The sequence below is a fragment of the Diabrotica virgifera genome, chromosome 1, assembly GCF_917563875.1.
Source record: "Diabrotica virgifera virgifera chromosome 1, PGI_DIABVI_V3a".
In the NCBI taxonomy this organism is placed as follows: domain Eukaryota; kingdom Metazoa; phylum Arthropoda; class Insecta; order Coleoptera; family Chrysomelidae; genus Diabrotica; species Diabrotica virgifera.
In genome coordinates, this window is record NC_065443.1 from 108,481,158 (window position 1) to 108,503,935 (window position 22,778).

Sequence of the window (22,778 nt, forward strand, 5' to 3'; positions counted from 1 at the left end):
CAACATGAATCATCAACTCAATGAAAGACGTAAGGTAATAATCTGGGAAAATTAATAAAAAACAAGGAAAATTAATTACCAGCTATTTTATTGCTGGACATGCTGAAATCAAATCTTAAGATTTCCTATATTAGTAATATAGCTGTGCAAAATCCACAGAAAGTGTGTTATTTTGTTTATAAACAAATTAGCGCTCCGAAATCTTTTTTTAATTATTGCTCTATAACTCCGAAAATTTTAACTTTAAACCAAAACACTCGCATAAAAATTGACAGTAATTTAATTCTGCACATTGATAATTTATTCCAATTTCCTTCGACGGAATTTTCCTCGGAAAATTCGGGTTTTCCAAACAAAATCTTTAATTTTCAACTAAAATTTGAGAGAAGTAATTATTTATCAATAATTAAATAATTTGGTGACAGTGACATAAATCTTTTTTGTTATGAGTGTCTTGAAGATATGAAAATTTGTATGTACAAAGAGGACCGGAATTAAAAGGTATCTAATGGTTCAAAGATTAAAATCCTGTTGTTTATAACTCTGTCGAAAATGCCGGTCAAATTTGACCGGTTATACCTGGAATCACTCCTCGCAATTCAATTTTTTTTTCTTCGAAAAGGGCACAGAAGTCGTGCCCTTTTCAACAGCGTTAACTTAATTTAATTTAATCTAATATTTTCTGAGGGGTTCTATTTGTTTATAAGCCAAAAAAATGTTTCTTTATAACATTCCTGAGACCGCTCAAATGGTCCAATTTCAATCCTGTAAGGTACGTTGAATAGGTATAGTAGTGCTTTTTTATACGAAAATCATAGTTATTCTGGTGTATCATAATCTTTCTGGTTATTATTTCGACCGAAATTTTTTAATTAACATTTTAATTATTGCTAAACTATTGGTTAGATTGTCGCCGGTCTCCTGATATACAGAGAGGGGCTAAATTATGGAATAAATTCATTTTCTCTAAAATGGACGATTTTAGAGAAAAATCCCAAAACAGGTCGACTTTTATTTTTAAATTAAATTTTTTTGGCATATATTTCAAACTAGTGACGTCATCCATCCGAGCGTGATGACGTAATCGATTATTTTTTAAATAGGAATAGGGGTTCGTGTTGTAGCTCATTTACAAAGGCGTTCAATTCTCTATTCAGTATAGGGCTTTTCATTCACAGTCATTTATTTCGAGCTTCTGTCATATTTCGTATAATCCGTAAATATTAATATTATACACAGATTATTCAACATATGACAGGAACTCGAAACAAATGACAATCGATGAAAAGCCCTATTATAAACATTAATATCATTATTTATACAGGGAGGCCAAAAAAATTTTTGAATTAAATTAATTGACGCAAGAAGAACAATGCATGTAATTTATTTAACTCAAAATACATTATATTGCTGTCAGAAAATAGAAAAAAATGTTTATTTTGCAAATAAACATTGCTTTTAGCTTAAATTAAATGTTCAAACTGCCAATAGGTAGGAGGGAGGCTGTTTGTGATTTAATTTAAGCGAAAAGAAATGTTTATTTGTGAAATAAACCTTTTTTTCTATTTTCTGACAGCAGTACAATATATTTTGAGTTAAATAAATTACATACATTCTTCTTTTTGCGCCAATTAATTTAATTCAAAAATTATTTTTTGGCAACCCTGTATAAATACCTAATGATATTAATGTTTATATTACTGAATAGAGAATTGAACGCCCTTTCAAATGACCTTTACGCTCAGATGGATGACGTCACTAGTATGAAATATATGCCAAAAAATTGTAATTTAAAAATAAAAATCGACCTCTATCGGGATTTTGCTCCAAAATCGTCCGTTTTAAAGAAATGAATTTATTCCATAATTTAGCCCCTCTGTATAATCTACTATAATAAATCTTTCATGTCATCAATTATTTAATTATTGATAAATAATTAGGTGCTTCCCTAAAATTTTAATTGAAAATTGCAGATTTTTTGGGAAACCTGCAGTAAAATTTTTGTTGAAGGAAATCGGAAAAAAAATAACTTTGTGCAGAACTAAATTACGGTGAATTTTTATTTGAGTGTTTTTGACTCAAAGGAAAAATCCTAGGAGTTACAGAGCATGCACTAATTGAAAAAAAAAAAGAAGATTTAGGAGTGCTAATTTGTTTATAAATAAAATAACACACTTTCTGCGGACTTGTCATACCCCATATTACTAATATATGCAATCTTAAGATTCGATTTTAGCAATAAAATAGCTGGTAAATAATTTTTCCCAAAAATGGCATTTTTTCGATAATTTTCCCAGACTATCAACAAATTCCAATAAACCGGAACGCGAACCCAAATTCTGAGCAGTGTCAACATGATAAGGTTAATATCCCCAGTTGTAACTAATATCGAAATGAATAATAATCGCTATACTCTGCGGCTGTCATGGCGGTGTCGAAATGAAATTGCGACTGTCGAAATGAATTAGAATCAGGGCCCAGAATAGCTTTCTTATATGCTCGTAAGCATAGTACCGCTTAAAAATCCTCGGATACTTTCCAGAAACTCTCACTTCGCGTGGTTATAGTGAAACTACAATGTATACGTTTTAACTTTTATATTGAGTTTTTACCATTAGTAAACTTGAAAGTCTTTATTGTTTTAATCACATTTTGGCTTAATCTATAATGAATGCAGTGTGAACAATTACACGTGTTGTTTAATAGCTTGTACATATTTCGGAAACTTTGTCACATTGTTTATTCATTTTATGCTCTTTTGTACTCACTTAGTATATTATCAGAAAAAACACGCAATAATTAGTTTACTAATTACATTTACATTTTTAGATTATTCGATGTTGGTGGTCAGCGATCGGAACGGAAAAAATGGATACATTGTTTTGAAGATGTGACTGCGATTATTTTCTGCGTAGCTATGAGTGAATATGATCAAGTGTTACATGAAGATGAAACGACAGTAAGTTTTTTTTGTAAATACAATTTATTGGTAAATATCATCATCATCATCAATGGTGCCACAGTCCTATAAAAGAGCCTCGACCTTCCCAAATCTATTACGCCAGTCAGTTCTATCCGTTGCCAGTTTGTTGCGCCTATTTTTCTACCATCCTCATCCACGCCATCCTTCCATCTAAGTTTTGGCCTACTCCTATTTCTACTTCCCACAAGTTGTGACATAAGGATTCTTCTAGGAGGGTTGTCCTGCTGTGATCTTGCTAGATGTCCTTCCCATCTTAGTCTTGCTATTTTTATAAGAGATACTACGTCTTTACCACCATATACATATATGTTTATATCTGTGGTATATCTCGTAGTTGTACCTCCTCCTACAAACATCATTTTCACAGATTCCACCAAATATTCCTCCCAGGATCCTTCGTTCAAATAAGCAGAAGGTTTTCATCTGACTTGGAGATGGTCCATGTCTCCGATCCTGCCGATTCATATGTAAACACTGGTTGTATAAGGGTTTTGTATATGGTTATTTTTGTTTTTCAGCTTAAGTTTCTGTTTCTCATATGTCTACTCAGTCCAAAATAGCATTTGTTTGTTAGGATTGTCCTTCGCTTGATTTCTTCCGTTATGACTTTCTCCTTGGTGATCAGGTAGCCTAAGTATGTAAATTTGTCCACCACTTCGAAGGTAGAGTTATCAACCGTGAATTGGTGACCGATGTTTCTGGATGTATTGTTGGGTGTTGATGCTATCATCCTAGTTTTCTCCTCATTTACTTTCAGGCTCATATTTTTTGAGGCATTTGAAAATGTGGTATACATTTCTTCTAGCTTGGTAAATATGTATACAAATAATTACACTACAATGAAGGCACGTATCCCATTGTTTCACCAACCGATGTATATCCCCCTTAAAGAATTATTGTGGCTGTTACTCTGAAGAATTCTTTTACGGCCTTATTCGTCCGACTGAAAACGATGACCTTTTAGCGCCTTTTTCAGTCACCCAAAGATGTAAAAACTCAAAGGCGATAAATCAGGACTACAGGGTGGATGCTCTAATATCGTCCATCTCTTCCGTTGTAGATTTTCTTTCACTACTTTGACAACATGAGGCCGAGCATTATCGTGTAGAAGAATGACAAGGTGTAAAGTGTAAGGGTTTATCTGGACGTTTTCATATTATTGCTTGATTGATTGCAAGATAATAATGACACCTAGATTCTTTGACAGCAGTTATTGACGAAAGAAAGTACCGTCTGGTATGTTCCTGTCCTTCTGTCTTCCACTCTTAAATATTTGACACCATTTTTTGACAGGTGGATACGCGAACCACGTGTTTACATGCACTACGTAAGTAAAACGTATGTTAAGCTATACATACTTCAGTTCTAACTGTATTTGCTTCATACCTTTGCACGGTAACATCATATGCTTTGTTCCCTATCGATGTTTTTTTATATTACTTATTTGTAGACGAACTGAGGATGTGTACCGAGAAGTACAAGAAACGTCTTCTGATAAAGGATAAAGTAGCCGATATCTTTGTCTTTTATTCTGCACCTTTTAACCGAAAAACTATTCACTTTAGAGTAATCTACATTTAGTATTGAGAATAAATGGTCATGCCCTTTTTCGATATGTAGTACCGAACTTGTTACTCGTCCATGTTTATTGTAAATAATAATGTGTATTTACCAATTTTTAGCATTTAAATGTGTGTGTAGACTTACTAACTATATTCGTGTTCAATTCGTGTACAATGCATCTAGCTAGAGCAAGCGAGAAAGATCGTCCTCTTCTTCACGTGCCATATCAGAATTATCCAACGTTGGTGATCACCATTGCGAAGGCTTCTCGATTTTCTGCAATACGGAATAATTGTCCCTGCATTTGATATCTGAGTCCATTCACGAATGTTCTTTAACCAAGAAAGTTGTTTTCTTCCTACACCTCTACGGCCCTCTATTTTGCCTTTAAGGATCAGTTGTAATATTTTATATCGATTTCTCCCCACTATATGTCCCAGATAGGGCATTTTCCGGTGTTTAACAGTCTTTAGCAATTCTCTATCATTGTTGACCCTGCTTAGTACTTCTTCATTAGTTTTTCTTGTCGTCCAAGGTATCTTCAGCATCCGTCGATGAATCCACATTTCCAATACTTCAATTCTGTTCATGATCGATACTTTTAGCGTCCACACTTCGGCACCATACAAAAGTACAGACCAAACATAGCACTTAACCATTCTTTGCATTAGTTCTAAACTGAGTTGAGTATTGCAAAGAAATGACTTCATTTTCATAAAAGTAGTTTTATGAAAAAGAGACAAACTGCAGATATGTTTTTACAGATTTGTGGTACAAAACCAAACAGTGTTATTAATATGCATTTACTTTACATTCCCCAACATCTGTAAAAAGATCAAATACGCTATCATCCATTTAATCCATTTAATTTTGTATAAATAAATAAAATAACTCTCAATATAAAAATAATCATAATTCTATATTCAATAATGTGTTTACATATATCAACGCTCGAACATATTCCTGTCGTTTGTGAATTATTAGTTTTAGTCTAGAGAGGAAAATTAAAATGAGGCGGTTAATATTAGAATGAAGACCCACTTTTTACTCATTTATAACAACAAATTAAAAAACAAATTATGACTGTCATTCGACAATCTTCAAAAAAACAAAATATTTTTTTTATTTGTTGTAAATTCGTTTTTTTTTCTTTTTTATTTTTTCACTTACAAATCTGACTAGATTTCTAGTAGGTAATTATTACAGATGTAAATCAAGTTTTTAAAATTAACCTTTTTAATTTTTAAATAATCCATAGTTTCTAGATAAGACAATATATTTGTTATAGGTAGGTCGAAGGACAATCTTAAAGATAGAACGATTTGACATATATCTTTGCTTCTCACTTACCAAACAAGTAAAAGTCATAAGGCACAAATCGCATCAATCTATTTTTGGGTTTAATCATTAATTCAATTTTCTTTTTCAGAACCGTATGCAAGAGAGTTTGAAACTGTTTGACTCTATCTGTAACAATAAATGGTTCACAGATACCTCCATTATTCTCTTCCTCAACAAAAAAGATCTTTTCGAAGAAAAAATTAGGAAATCGCCTTTAACGATATGCTTTCCTGAATACGCAGGTAATTAAAATTTATGTTTTTTTGTGTGATATTTAGATACTAGGTATTCCCTAGATTTTCTTCAAATTCGGAAAATATACTGTAGCCGGCTTTTTACAACCCAGCTAGTTAGCTACAATAGTAAACTCACCCCCTGTAATTGAGCCTTTAAGTTTGCATGTATAAAAAAATCAAAATTAACAAACAGCCAGATTACATAAAAACAATTTGTTTTAGTGACGAATGTACTTTTTCTCTCAATGTAAATATCAACACACACATTGTGAGGTATTGGAGTAACACAAATCCTCACGTCTTTCATAAAACACATACTCAATTTCCGAAAAAAGTAAATGTTTAGGCAGGTATTTTCGGAAACCACTTAGTTGGTCCTATTTTTCTCAGTGAAGTGTATCTGGTGAAGTGAAAACTGGTAAACTGGTGAAGTGTATCTGGAGATGTTACAAAATGCAATTGAGCCGTTAATATTTGAAATACTGCAAGATAATCCAGATGAATTCTGCAACTTGGAAATAACGTTTCAACAATATGGTGCTCCTGCACACCATTATGGTGCAGTAAGACGTTACCTAGGTGAGGAATATGGTCGTAGATCTATTGGACGACGAGGTTCGATAGAATGGCCAGCTGGGTCACCGGACCTCACACCATTAGATTTTTTTCTGTGAGGGCACTTGAAATCTAAGGATTACGCTACAGCACCCGACAGTATTGACATTTTGAAACAACGAATTGTTGAAGATTGTAGAGCAATTTCCCCCGACACATTTGAACGAGTACGACAAGAGTTTAGAAATAGGATGCATTACTGTCAGCAAGTAGATGGAGCACATTTTGAACACTTCCTATAAGAACTGGTTCTTAAATATTTATTAATTAAACGAGAAACTACAATTTTACTATTTATTTAATTTATTCATCAACATGAGCTTAAACTCAAACAAAACTACTATGACTGAACAACTATTTTCAATACCTACCTTTCAAACGAGGTATCACTTGTCATAAGGTTCCATTTAAAATTATCTGTCACAGTGGCATTGTAACGCCATTTGTTATGACTACAGTCAGAAAAATTAAAAATTACCCGTGAACGATCACATCAATCACTTATTTTGGCAGCAAATACAAAATAAGTGATTGGTGTGGTAGTTCATGGGTAATCTTTCATTTTTCCGACTATAGTTGAGAAGCCTACGTCTGTTTATTTCCTCCCTCCAAATTTCACTATTATAAGTATAACCATTCAAAAGATACGAGGGGAGACCGAACTTTTGACTAGCACCGTATTTTAAAACTAAGAAAAGAAAATATTGAAAGTCAGTTAAGAAATACTACTCTTTTAATTAATCTACTTCCTTAAGAGAGATATTTACTAAGTAATTATGTCGCAATTAAATAAATTGATTAAATAACATCTGCCTTTGAAGGCGCCAATGGAATGCAATTAAATTTTATTAGAGCCATTAATTTACGAAGAAAATTGTGTTATGTCATTTTTGCTGAACCAGTCAACCGTTGTTGCACAACACTGTTTTAATGGGAAAATTAATGGATGTAAGATGGGATCGCTCAAAAGCTGGAAACTATCTATCTCAAAATAACCAATTTTAACCGGCAAATTTAACCCAATGTTAACAGCATTAATGGAAAAAATCCTTAAGCACAGATAACAGAGATCAAGCGTGTTAAATTTTAGATAGGCACTAAGTACCATCCAGAATAGTATATACATATACAGGAAGTTAAAATTTTTATGCACCCAACAAAAGTTTATACAAGTTTTAAATTAAATTATCGGCAGCGACATCTATTAGAGAGAAATGAGAAGTCATACATATGTTTATAAAGCAAACGGTCATTATTTTTTCATGCAGAATTATCCCTTAATGTTTGTCGCACTTATTTAGAAACACCCTGTATTGATGAATCATAAGTATTGCTAGTTGTTAAAGTAACTAACTTTTTTATTATAACAACATAAGCGAATGAATCAAAAAGCAAAATGTTAAAAAAGCCTAAGGCTACAGTTAAGTTTTAATTTCAATATTTTATATATGCTAGAATATTCCACAGGGTGTTCCAAACTTTGAGGAAAAAACACACTATCGTTGTTACACCCGGTATACAATGACACTTACCTGTTTGGCAATAATATTATTGCATCAATATTCTTGAAGAATAAAGCTATAAGATACTAAAAAAATCGCTCAAATCGGATCACAGGTTTAGGAAATACGAGACATCAAAAATGTCCCATTTTTAAGATGGTGCGTTAATTTTGACGCTTAGTGTACAAGTTAACCATGTAACATTAAAATATTTTTATTCTTTCGGTATTCTGTAACAGTACAGACTCAATTAGATTCGGGTGGGTTGTGATTGCGCGCAGCGGTCAAATACCTCCTGCGGTTCTCTCACTGTAATACCCGTAAGTTAGGTTTGGACCGAAGAGTTAGGTCTTCCTCCTTTCTGACCGCTGCGCGCAATTGCAATCTGCCCTTAGATTCAGAATTCATAATTCTTACTTTTGAACAATACTAGAGATGGTATATAACTATATACATATTAATTATTGTGTTATGCCCTTAGAATTTTTCTGTAATTTCTAGTGACAATATAAATCCCCTTTTATTTGACTACGTAACCCACAGAAATATTTACATAATAATTGCTTTATTTAATGGTGCCATAGAACCCTTACACACTTATTATCAAGAACTATTCACTCCCATGAACACATTTTTGATTTAAATATTGCATGTTCGCCAACCATCCATCTCAAATTTAAGCTTAGTTTGGTAAAAGGCCAAAAGATAAGGCATTTACGCAACACAATTTAGATCTTAAATCAAGATTCTGATGCGATTAGAATAACTTATAAGGAACTCCATAAATTTAGTTTAATTGGTAATATTTTACCTATGTATTTGCTTTGCAAGTTGCTATTAGTACATTGTCAATATAATTTGCATTGAGATAGTTGACATTGGAAAAAAGCACAAAAGGCATTTCTAGCATTATTTTTGTCCTCTCTGGTTTATTGGTATACAGTACGTAAATCATTCAGCTGGACATAGGGAACATACATTGTATATATTTAGATACATATATTCATACATTGTATTATATTGAGATAACTGTGGCAACTGAGCTCTCTCGATGACAATATGGTTGTTAGCATTAAGGGGCGTTAACTTCAAAATTGACAAATCATTTCTACTGACACAAATAAACGTCAAAATATGACAATGTAGTAACTAAATATTTTTCGCCTAAGGGAATGGGAAAACTGTTTCAGTTTTGAAATTAGTTTTTAAATAAAAAATAGTTTAAAAGTTTAAGTAAAACTTGATCATAAACTTTGTTTTTGATTTATTTGTTGACAGCCTTGCTTCAAAACTCACTCATTCTATTATTTCTGACAGCTCTATTGCACCAAAAACTTGTACTCGAACAGAAGTTTCAACTTCAACTAACACAAGTTAGCGCAGTTGCCACAATTCTCTCAATGTATATTCCCTATGTCCAGCTGAACGATTTACGTACTGTATACTCGTAAAGTAAACGTAAAACCTCCGTTAACCGAAACCTGTTTAACCGAAACATCGTTTAACCGAAACGGCTGACAGTTTCAATAATGTGGTCAAAAAGTAAATTTTTATCGTAAAATGGAAACAATTCGATGTTAATTTGTCAACATCGTAAACATTACTTTAATACACAACTAAATAATGCAACTAAATAATATACAACAATTCGTTTGACCACGAATTCTATGTCATTTGATACAAGAAGAATACAAAAAACAATGTAATTTTTAATCGAATTTCTGGTTATCCGAAACGGCCGCTCCCCCAATTATTTCGGTTAACGGAGGTTTTACTGTACTGGCATTATTGGTCTGATGACTGCTTTGTAAATTCTACCTTTCATTTCTTTTCCGATATTTTTATTTCTGTATATTGCTTCATTCATGCAACCTATGGCTCTGTTTGCTCTATTCACTTGATCTTCCCCTTCTGTTTGGAGCTTTCCACAGCTAGATGTTGTGATGCCTAGATATTTAAACTCCATCACTTGTTCTATTATCGGATCCTCCAGCTCTAATATACATCTTAGTAAATTTGCTGTTATAACCATGCATTTTGGCATTTTGAGGAAAGTAATATGTTAAATTTTTCTGACGCTTATATCAAATTGGTGCAGCATACGTTGTATCATTAGCTTCACTTTGAGAGATTGAGAGTATTGCATCGTCTGCATAGCAGAATATTTAAAGTTTTTTCGTCCATTTGGTATCATTTTTTAGTTCTTACTTTTTTTTATTATTTTATCCCTGATCAGGTTGAACAATAGAGGACTCACGGAATCCCCCTGCCTTATCTTATTACCAGATTCAATTGGACAAATTAGTTCTTCTACTTTTACGTTTATTGTGTTCTTCTGTTAGATATTTTCGATCATTTTAATTATTCATAGAGGTACCTCTTTGGCGTATAATAAATGGATAAAGTCCTTTAATTTGACCCTGTCAAATACCTTCTTAAGGTTCACGAAACATAAATATGCCGGTGAAACTTGCTTCATTATAAATATAGCCCACATAACAATTTCATGTTCTTAGTAGATTCATAGAACATACTTTTCAGAAAAAGTATATGCTGGGAATATACGTAATTACCATTGCGAATGTGCAGAGCAGATGCTGAGTATATACTACATTACAGTACTTAAACGTTCTATTTATATAGGTACTTAAAATGTACTACCGCACTTATTTTCAGTATATACCAAGAATATACTTAATAGAACATTCCCAGGAAGTGCTATACACCTTCTATTTATATACTTAGAATTTAGAATGTACTACCGCACTTCTTTTCAGTATATACCAAGAATATACATTTTAGAACATTCCCATGAAGTGCTATAAACCTTCTATTTATATACTTAGAATGTACTACCGCACATATTTTTAGTATATGGGAAGAATATTCCAATGATGTGCTATATTTCTCACAAGTATGTTTTCAGCACCACCCAATCTCATCCTAGGTTCTACTAATATATTAGATTTACATATTCTAATTGCTATGAGAATATAGTTAGTACATTCTACAATATTAGGTACTTAAAAAGTAAGTTAGCGTCGGTGCATGATCTTCCCGACCTAAAATCTTGTTATTCTTCTGCTAATGTTATAATTTCATTTAGTTTGTTTGTCATCACTTAGGTTGTTAATTTTAATGTTGTGTTTAATAAATTAATTACTGTGTAATTCTCAGGGTCCGATTTGTCTCCCTTTTTAAAGAGAGGTATTAGGATGGTTGATCTCCATTCTAATGTAATGTAATGTAATTTCATGTAATTTTATGTAGGCAACATAAACGTTATTTATGTACAGAAAAGTACATACCTTTTTAAAACCGAATTTAGACGAAAAATTTGTTAATTTTTTCTCTTCTAATGTAATTCTAATGTAATGTAATGTAATTTTATGTAGGCAACATAAATGTTATTTACACGTACAGAAAGTACATACATATTTAGAACCGAATTTAGACGAAAAATTTGTTAACTTTTGGGATCATGTTTACTTGTGGCTTGTGACAACATTAATGTATCACATACAACTATCAAATATCTGTATGTAATCATACCGTAGTTTTATGAGCTCGAAATCTTGAGCATTGTCATGTAAATAATTTAATGTTGAATCAATGTACCTTTTGAACGATCACTGGATCAAAAATATTGTAGTTACATTTACCCGAGCAGTGTTTTGAAGTGAATACTTCTTATCGCTCGGTATGATGTTTTTGTACGGGCTCGAAATCCTATTTAGCGTCATGGGAAAAATCGAAACGCATGTGTCACCTTGTGGTATACATATACAGTACTATATAGGGTGAGGCAGATAAAGGGCCTATTAGAAATATCTCGAGAACTAAAGACAACTGAATTATGAAAATTAGAATAAGGGGGTTTTGAAGACTGATCTATTTAATGAAAATATTTTCATCTATTTGGTACTTCCGGTTATACCGGAAGTTGCTTATAACTTCGTTTTTTTAAATGGGTATATTTTTACATTTTTGGATTCTCCTCGATTTTTTCTTTCTTAGAATATAAGGTTTTGTCAGATTATACAGGGTCGGTTAAAAGATAATTACGTTTTCTTATTAATTTCGTAGCAATATTCACACCCTGTAGGATTGTAGTAGTTTGACATAGTAAACTCTATTTATGTTCAAATGATTTTTAATATAGTCTACTATTGTTACCAATTATTAGTGTAGCTAAATTTTTAATTTTGGTATACAGGGTGGGTCGAAACTCGGAATGAGTATTTTCTGAGTTTTCTTAAATGGAACACCCTATATTTTAGTATTGCAATGAAATTATATTTCATGGTACTTTTTCTTCTTAAGCATTACCTATACCTAACTGCTTTAGTTTGTGCTTAATTGTTAATCGCACCAACAATCTTAACTTCGATGGTATTTTGATACCTCAACCACTATTGGCAATTTTAAGTGTCAGTATAGATTAATATGTATTTATTTCCAAAAAATTATTTGTGACTGAATATTTTCACGGCCAACCTAATACAATTTCACCTATTTTGTGTTACAATTAATGTTTGGTTTAATCACCAATAACTCACAAATTAAAGGAGTTAGGTATAGGGAATGCTTAAGAAATTAAAAAGTACCATAAAATAACATTTCATTACAATACTCAAATACAGGGTGTTCCATTTAAAAAAAAAACTCAGAAAATACTCATTCCGAGTTTCGACCAACCCTGTATACTAAAATTAAAAATTTAACTATACCAATAACTCTTAACAATAGTAGACTATATTAAAAATCATTTGAACATTAATATAGTTTATTATGCCAATCTACTACAATCCTACAGGGTGTTAATGTTGCTACGAAATTAATAAGGAAACGTAATTATCTTTTAACCTATCCTGTATAATATTACAAAACCTTATATTTTAAGAAAGAAGAAATCGAGGAGAATCCAAAAATGTAAAAATATACAGGGTGTCCCATTTAAAAAAACGAAGTTACAATCAACTTCCGGTATAACCGGAAGTAGCAAAGAGAAGAAAATATTTTCATTAAATAGTTCATACCTCAAAACCCCTGTATTCCAATTTTCAACATTCTCTTAGCTTTAGTTCTCGAGATATTTCTAATAGGCCCTTTATCTGCCTCACCCTGTACATGATATCCATACATATACACTTTTTATATAATATATTTTTTATAACAGCTTGAGAACGTCTGGTTTTTTAAATTTTATTTTGATTTTAAAATATTTGTATAAAATTACATAAATTATTTTGTTGTAGGTGCGCAAGAATACGGAGAAGCCGCAGCGTACATTCAAGCCCAATTTGAAGCGAAAAATAAATCGACAACCAAAGAAATTTACTGCCACATGACATGCGCAACAGACACGCATAACATCCAATTCGTCTTTGACGCAGTCACTGACGTTATCATCGCGAATAATCTGCGCAACTGCGGCCTCTATTAAGCAACATTTGTAATTATTCCTCTTCTCACAGTGACAAGGTGATACACCCGGTATATATATACATATGTGTTTTTTTTGTTCTCTACGGGTCGTTCTGTGTCAGATAGAAAAGATTAATTGCAAAATATCTAGACTTTTAGAATATAGGGCATATAAAAAAGTTATGCTAGAAAAATAATATTTAGTTTACTGGTGATGTAACTCGTAAAAATACCGTGTGAAAACTTAAACTTTTCGGAATTATAAAAATGTAATATATAGGGTGTCCCAAATGTAGCGGAACGGTCGAATATCTCGCAAAATATACATCAGACCAAAAAACTGGAAAATACGTTTTCAATATTTTTCAAAAATCTATCGAATGACACCAACACGACACCCCCTCCACACCCTGGAGGTTGGGTAGAGGGTAACTTTAAAATCTTAAATAGAAACCCACATTTTTTATTGCAGAGTCGGATTGCCTACTCAAAAATAAGTAACTTTTATTCGAGACATTTTTTCGAATTGTGGATAGATGGCGTTGTAATCGGAAAAAATTATTTATCCTGATAAGAGATAACCTAGGTAAATTATAGAAACGGTCTAATATCTCGAGAAATACACTCCCAAATGAAAATCCAAGAAACACATGTGTAATATTTTTCAAAAACCTATCGAATAATACTAAACACGACCCCCCACTGCATCCCATGGAGGTGGGGTAGGGGTAACTTTAAAATCTTAAGTAGGAACCCCATTATATTTGAATACCTCCTAAGAAAGTTAGTAACATTTATTCGAGAAATTTTAAATTTGATGATAGATGTTGTTCTGAAGCTATTTTCTTGTGGCATTTTTACAATTAACATTATAAATAGTTAAAATTGATGATAGACGGCGCTAATAAATCTTAGTTTTCCAATTACAGCGCCATCTATCAACAATTCTAAAAAATGCCTCGAATAAATATTCCATATTTTTTTCACGAGGAATCCAAATCTGCAATAAAAAACGGGGGTTCCTATTTAAGATTTTAAAGTTACCCCCACCCCACCTCCTTGTGATGGGGGGCGGCTGTGTTTAGTATTATTCGATAGGATTTTGAAAAATATTAAACACATGTTTTTTGGTTTTTCATTTGGAAGTGTATTTCTCGAGATATTAGGCCGTTTCTATAATTTACTTAGTGTATCAGACTAAATCGTTTTTTGCGATTATGGGGTCATCTATCCAAAAATGTCTCGAATAAAAGTTACTTATTTTTCCACAAGGAAGAACTTCCTGTAACTGGCTGTATACCAATAATTACAAATGAATTGAATGAAAAATTTCCTTTATAAAATGTATATTTATTTAAAACCCCTTAAAAGGGCTACAAATATCACAGAACGTTTTGGCTCTCTAAAAAGAGCATCATCAGTGTTACAGGCTTGACATGCTGAGCCACCCAAAAATACATAGGTTAAAACCTTTTAAATGTTGACTAAATGTTTTACATTGTAAAATTAATTATGAAATCCAAAGGATGGATATAATCCCTAAGGATAAGGCCTTGGGGCAGTATACTTATTTTTAGGTAAGGAATCCAAATCTGCAATAAAAAATGGAGATTCCTATTTAAGATTTTAAAGTTACCCTCCCACCCCACCTCTAAGGGTGGAGTGGGGGGCCGCGTCTGGTATCACTCGACAGATTTTTGAAAAATAATTATATAATAAGTATTTTTCACTTTTTCGATAGGATGTTCATTTCGCGAAATATTCGACCGTCTCGCTACTTTTGGGACACCCTGTATATAAGTCTACATTAATATATTCTCTCCTTCAGATAAATTCTAAATTTTCCATTTGTGAAAATTGTAAAACATTTAGACGATTTTCTAATGTGCGTAGCGATTGTTTTAGAATATACCAATAAGAGTTGTTAACATAACATATCTAGTCATACAATGTTACCTTCAAAGAACTAAACTTCTTTATAGTATGGAGCTAAACAATGGAAATGGAACGATGATACCTAATTTTAAGTGGGATTTAAAAAGTATTGTACATTACAAATACTAACTAGCCATGATACTATAAATAACATTATAGTATCATAGCTACATTGATAAGCGCATTAGGAGCGTTGGTCCATAATCTAACAAAAAACATCACGACAAATTTCATGATAAAGCTAATGATTTTTATTATTAAGAGGTTTGTTTACATCTATGTACAAAGTTTTTAAAAAATAATTTTTTATTTCTCAATGCTAAACTCTTTATGAGCACATATTGGTGTTGTCGTTCCATTATATTCAAGTATTAAGCTAATATGGTAAGCTGGTAAAGGTTTAATGAAGTGCACTTCTAGAAGCTGCCAACTAGACAGTTTGTGATAATTCTCTTAAAGAGAGACCCTACCTGTCGCACTTGAAAGTATCCTAACGTATTCACTCAATAATGTCAAAATCTACATATAAATATTAAATAAAGATTACCACTATAAAAATTGCAGAAAATAAAGCCAGCAAAACTTGTTCAATTAAACGAAATTGCGAATTTTTATTTAAAGCTGATTTTATAACTTTAAACATAACCTCACTTAACCTAAAAAGACAAGTCATGTATTCGAATTGACTACCTTAAAATTTGAAGTATTTTATATTAAGATTAAGGAAAATATAAAACAGTTAATATAGTTTAAACGATATTAAAATGGCATTCATTTACATAATGATCTTTTTAAAATGCTTATTTCGAGGTAACGCTTATTCGAAGTAAGTACGGCAAGCTTGCATTTACGAAGAAATTTTGGGATCTTGTGTTCCTATCAAATCAAACAATCGGCCAAATTTACAAACAATTTAAATTTAAACTTTGGTTAATTAGTTTAAAACTAAATTGAAACATAGTTTTTGTACCAGCGATAAATATTTTTGTTTGATTCTGATCTGTCTGATACAGAATGGCCCTTTTTTTGAACGCCTCATACTCTCCAACTTTTGATGAATTGCATCACTTTTCTTAAAGGGTGGATAAAATGGGGTAGCACAGAACTGTACCAAAGTTGAGTGAGATGTTGAAAATGTGTTCTTTTTGTTAAATGAAGATCAGTTGAATAATTATTAGATTGTAAAAATCATGATGGATGTTCTGAAAGCGAAAACACAGCAAATTTAATTCTATTTTGTGTGTAAAAATTAAAAACATCGTAAAAATGACAAACTATGCTGCAGTGTGATTTTTGTAATTTAAAAATTTATCATTGTCCTGACAGTTAGCTTAATTTTAGCGCCATCTAGTGGATTCTTACCTGCGTTCACAAATGCTCATCAAACGATGCGTTCAATAGGGATTTCTCTAGTTTTAAAACTTCCAAAAACGGAGTTTTGTTTGTTGTACTGTACACTGCGCGTCATTAAATAGAGGCCACCTAGAATTTTTGGCATTTTTTAAAACATTACAAGAAATTGATTGTCATTAGATGTTTGTGTAATGTTTCAGAATACGTTCTAAAGCATTATGCAACCATTTCTTAAATACCAAATGTCAAAAAAACACTTCTCCCAAATTGATGATTTTAACGGAAAATTTTAATAATTAACATTGTAAATTTTTTCTGTTTTCTTTATAAAAATTACCATAAAGTCGTGATTTTTAATATCCTGTATACCACCTCTATCTTGAATTAAACTCCTCATTCGACTTGGCATTGAATTGATCAAATTATGGATGTTGTCTTGAGGAAAAGCTTCTCATTCTTCCATGAGCGCCAACCGAAGCTGCTCACGATTTATTGGAGCAGGTATTCTGTTTTTTACTCTTCGTTTGAGTTGGTCCCAAACATGCTCAATCGGGTTCAAATCTGGGCTTTAAACCGGCCAATTCATTTTTGGCATATCGACGGTTTACAGATATAAGAATAAAGTTTTCGCCCACAAATCCAACAAAAGGCATTACATGCTCGTCTAGAATTTCGATAATGTATCGGTGAGCATTCAGCACTCCTCTATCAATAAACACGAGATCAGTACGCCTTTCGAATGAAATAAAGTGCTGCTGCTGGGCAGCGATAGCCCTTAGACCAAATTCTATCAACCTTATTCTCACTGTAGAAGTGCTTAATGTCACCCATGAGCATTTTGAAAACGGTTTTGGATTACTCTAGCAGTAAGGATTCGAACGGTCTTCTCTAGCCGTCGTGATTCTTCTTGCGCCTGATCCTGGTCGCCATTCGTGAGATCCAGTCACTACGAATCGTTCGTATATTTTTTGGACCATACAACGAGTGACTCAAACCTGTCTGGCCACTTCTCTTTGATTTATTCCATTATCAATCAAAATAACAATTTGAACAGATCTAGCAAATCTCTCGAGCATAGTTTTAAATTTAAAAATTGCACAAGTTCACTCTTGAATGATTCTTGAAAAACAGAACAGCCCTATTCCAAGAAAAACAACGTACAAACAAAAGGTGCATTCTGCGAAGTCTTAAAACTGATATCAATTATGTGAACTTATTACTCTTAAATGACCCATCGCCATCGTTTAAGGGTGCCTGAAAGTGTTTCTGGATTGTGGGAGTTTAGTTACATATAATAAATTTCATAAACTTAAAATTATTGAAAAATTGTATGTGCCCTCTGTACGATAATTTGTACATATGTGAGAATATGAATATACTTTCAGTGGGTGTGGACTGTAGTTAGGATTGCTAGGTTCAGGTGAAAATATAAAATATAAGGTTTTATACAGACAATATTCATAGTATAATAAAGTCTTACCAAGTTGTGAAACGTTGTAGATCACTAGAGCCGTGGTCACACACGAATTGAATTTTGATTGCCGCGCTGATGTATGCCGTCACTCGTGAATACTGTTCGTGCACGTATTGCTATTGTTCGTTTCGGTTAACGGTTGAGAGCACAGTATAAAGAGGTTCCATACTGTGGTTGAGAGTAACAAAGAGATTGATGAGATGTATCGTCAAGAGATGAGCGGTACCGACTTGATCCGTCGAAAGATCGTGGCGAAGAGAGAAATTGCACCCTCGTTGCGGTACTTGTTGACCCTCGAACGGCTGATGATAAAGAGATGGATTTCTCCTGTCGCGAATCCAAGTATATTGTCTGTCTGTAAGGGATGAGGAGAGAGGGTAAGAAATATGAGGGATAAAATGGTACTATTGAACAGGGCTGGCTTGAGTTTTATTTAAGGTTAAGGGTTTTAATAAGAGATTAAACACAGTAAAAAATATAATAATATTTTTGACATGTGAAAATTGAACAGCCTCTTTTTAATGACGCGCAGTGTATAAAAGCAGTAGTTTGTTTGAGCATCAACAATAAAATATGATTCTAGACATGGGAACGTATAGATAGGTATAACAAGTTAGATAGTGAAAAAAGTTAAACATTTTAACAGTTTCTCTGTAGGAGTGTAATTTTAATTTACTCTCTAGTACGGTAACTTAAAATACTCTCGGGAATGAATAATGAACTAAAGAAACATTTATAATTTTGCAATATTAAGTAGGAAGTAGAGTTCAAAAAACGGCAACTTTATCAAAAGTTTAGGCGCGCGTGCAAATCGTTCATGCACATGCGTCAAACCGTTTTCTACAGTTATTTACTAGAGAAAATAACTGTTTGATTATTTTTTAAATTATAACGCAAATGGAATTAAAATTGCTGGGGTATTCGCCGTATTTTTTCCAAAATTGGAAAAACTAAGTAAGTAGCTTTGTGCTTAATGGAAGGTCTACAATTTTTTGAACTCGAAATCAGTTATAATTACCATTTAATGTTTTTATCAAAATGAATGCACAATATGTTGAACATACGCGCACATTTTAACCGCTGGATTTATCAACATTGTACAAAAACTTGAAACACATTTTAACATTTATTTTTTTTTGTCTGAAGGAAAAATTTGTAGTTAATCAGTTAGTGTTAATTTTGTGTAAAAGAATTTGTGCCATTAGAAGAGATTGCATTTATTGTCTTTCGCTGAAAAGGGACTGGTAATGTTATTGTTATTTGAATACCATATAGGGCTATTCATCGGTGCTCATTTGTTTTGAACACTTTATCTATGACATATTACATAATATGTATACGTCATACATCATTGGTATATCCCAATTACATAGACCAATGACATATGACGTAAATATATTTTACGTCACAGATCAAGTGTTCGAAACAAATGAGCAACAATGAACAGCCCTATTCTTTATAAAACAAGTGAGGTTAATTTAATTCAGAATTCTTTGTAAAAAAGTGTTAATGCTGTAGGTAATAAGTTCACTAAAATATATAAGGTTTGTTCCAACACAACGAAAAGTCGTCATGAAACGATCACGAAACTGCGCAGTAAACAAAATAACCGATGGAACGTATTATTTTGCTATCTGCGCGCAGTTTCGTGATCGTTTCAGGACGGTTTTCGTTGTGTTGGAACAAACCTATTAATGGTCACGATCCCAACTATATTACTATAATCGGTTTGAAAATTATTGATAGCACAGTTTTTACGACGCGGGTCATTTGAAAGGTCAGAGGGAAAAACGATGAATGTCAATTTTTGGTCATTTTGCGATTTTTGTGCAATCTGTTATCTTAGAAAGAGTACTATTAACCTGTGAATGACCAAGGGGAAATAACGATGAGAATCGACTTAAAAAGACGTCATAAGATTGAACGCAAGGGGGAAAACAATGAATATGTAACTTTATTTCTCATTTTACCGAAAATGCTTCTAGATAGACATTCATCGTTCTTCCCCCTGATCCTTCATTTGTATTGTACGTTGCATTGTAAGTATTCGAAGTTTATGACTTCGAGTACAATGCAACATACAATAATAGGTACAAATGACAGAGTACAATTGTCGGTGAGTATTTCTAAACATTATCTCTTATTATAAATTTTAGAAATTTGCGTCTATATTCCTTGATATTATAGTTGAAAACTAAAGAATATTCCTTTACAAAGCATAAAAATTAATATATACTATTGATTATTATGTGCTTATCAAAAACATTCTTGTACGAACAACATGAAAAAAAATCTACTAAAATCATTACATCCATGAGTTGGATCAACCTTAATGAATATTTTCAAACAAGCTAATAATTTACTAGCATAACAAGCATTTCGAATTTACTAAAATAAATTAAAGTGTTACTCGAAAATTTAAAAATATGCTTGCAAGCATTTTCTGGTCTCAGGGCTATCAATAAATAACTGTCAATCGATTTAATTTGTGAGAGACTACAAGCATAAAATAAAAATTTTGTTATTGACTGTACTATTTAGATAACAGAGACTTGCATAATAAAATACTACTAGGACAAATGCTTGAAGACGATCAATGCTAAAAAAACTAAGACTACCAAAATATGCTTGGAAGCATTTGCTGGTCTCAGTGCAATCAATAAATAAAGTTAATGGATTTTATTTGTGAGATACTACAAACATAACCTAAAAATATTACTATTGGCTGTACTAGATAAGAGCATAGTTTCTATGGATAAGAGAGACCTGCGTAATAAAATACTACTGGGACAAATGCTTGAAGACGATTAATGCTAAAAAACCTAAGACTACCACGCTTATTTATCAAATTTTACAAATTAAGTTGTAATATATTAATGATAGGAACTTTTAGCGGTTATTAGAAGTGAAATTATTTTGCGATAACTTGTATATCTATGTTAGAAAACAACGTGTGATCTTTTTGTTACCACATCACCACAATGATCGGTTCCTTTTCTAGCGAATCTTTAGTTAGGTATGGTTAACAACACTTTTTTCGATTACTTTGGGCTACTTTTTATAATTTACCGTTGTCTAGCTTTGCCATTTTAGCAAAAGATATCCGATCAATCCAAAAAAGTGTTATCCTATACCAAATTATCATGTATTAATTTTTTTTGTAAGTTATTTGTTTTCTTTTAAAGTATTTTTGTAAGTCTAAGTAATGTTATTTATGTTTATATAATTTTATTAAGATTAAAACTAACTTTATTAGATTTATTACCAAATATTTTTACAAATATGTACCTATATGAGTATACACCAGAACCAAAATTAATACTTTCAGCTCAAAATAGCATGCAGATGACTTTATTTATTAATTATATAGGCGAAAATCTTTGTATACTGAATAAAGTAATAAACAGGAAATTTCTATGATTTTACCAAACTTTGTTTGATTCATAGCGCAAAACGAAAAAAAAATCGCTTTCAAGAAATGTACCATGCTATTTATATTTTACATTCTCAAGTCAGTCCTCAGAAAACAAGCACAATTTGATATCATCTGAGAGTACAAACATCACATAATTATTATCCGCTAAAAGCACTGCTATATACCTATGAGATTGAAGGGCGCAACGCCACTGGTTTGACAAGGTTGACAATGTTTGATGGCACATGCGAGCAAATTCAGAATTCAAGTTGCGCGCTAACTCTCTTTCATTTGTTATATCATCGTATTAAAAAAAAATCGCTTTAAGTAAATACGATATAAAAAGACATGGATCTATGCCATGAACGATTTTTTTTTTCAAAAATAAATTACCATTAATTTAATTAAAACTATTTGCGGCCACTTTTTGACTGGCAACCTGTTATCAATGTGTTCTCCTATTCTAAAATTAAATACAAATGTAATTTTAATTAACTAACTTATGAAGGTAGTGATTCTGAAGTACAATCTCGTACTATTTGGATGTTTGACTTATAATAAGGTGCAACATTCAACTTAAAGGTGGTTCTAAACGAGCAATATTAATGTGACTTCTAAACTGGCAACAATAGCCCATTCATTGATGACAACATTGAATGCAGTAGGTGCTCAGCAATATATATCTCAGCAACATTGTCCGCAACAGTATGTCCCTTGAATTTGTTCGTAAAAGGGCAATGCAATCAGGTAACACTGGATGAAAAAATCATACTTGTCGGAGTTTTTCTATTTCAGCTTTGTCTGTTCTAATCCTACCGCACAAAACCGATTTTTTTTACATTTTATTTCTATTCGATAAAATAGAGCCACAAGATAAACCATAACAAATATAACATAAACAGGTGTTCCGTGGTGGTTTAAGGAAACAATTACA

At 32.2% G+C, this 22,778-nt stretch overlaps 1 protein-coding gene across 3 annotated transcripts in view; it reads left to right on the forward strand.

Annotated features, from left to right (window-relative positions):
* LOC114326943 (guanine nucleotide-binding protein G(o) subunit alpha) overlaps positions 1–21,859 on the forward strand; it is a 395,605-nt gene extending 373,746 nt beyond the window's left edge. For all 3 annotated transcript variants that reach the window (XM_028275419.2, XM_028275417.2, XM_050658303.1), the window contains 3 exons: positions 2,830–2,959; positions 5,976–6,129; positions 13,499–21,859. In XM_028275419.2, coding sequence (XP_028131220.1) covers positions 2,830–2,959; positions 5,976–6,129; positions 13,499–13,686 — 472 coding nt within the window. In that variant the 3' untranslated portion in view covers positions 13,687–21,859. The remainder of the gene's footprint in view (positions 1–2,829; positions 2,960–5,975; positions 6,130–13,498) is intronic.
* Positions 21,860–22,778: the final 919 nt, after the last annotated feature.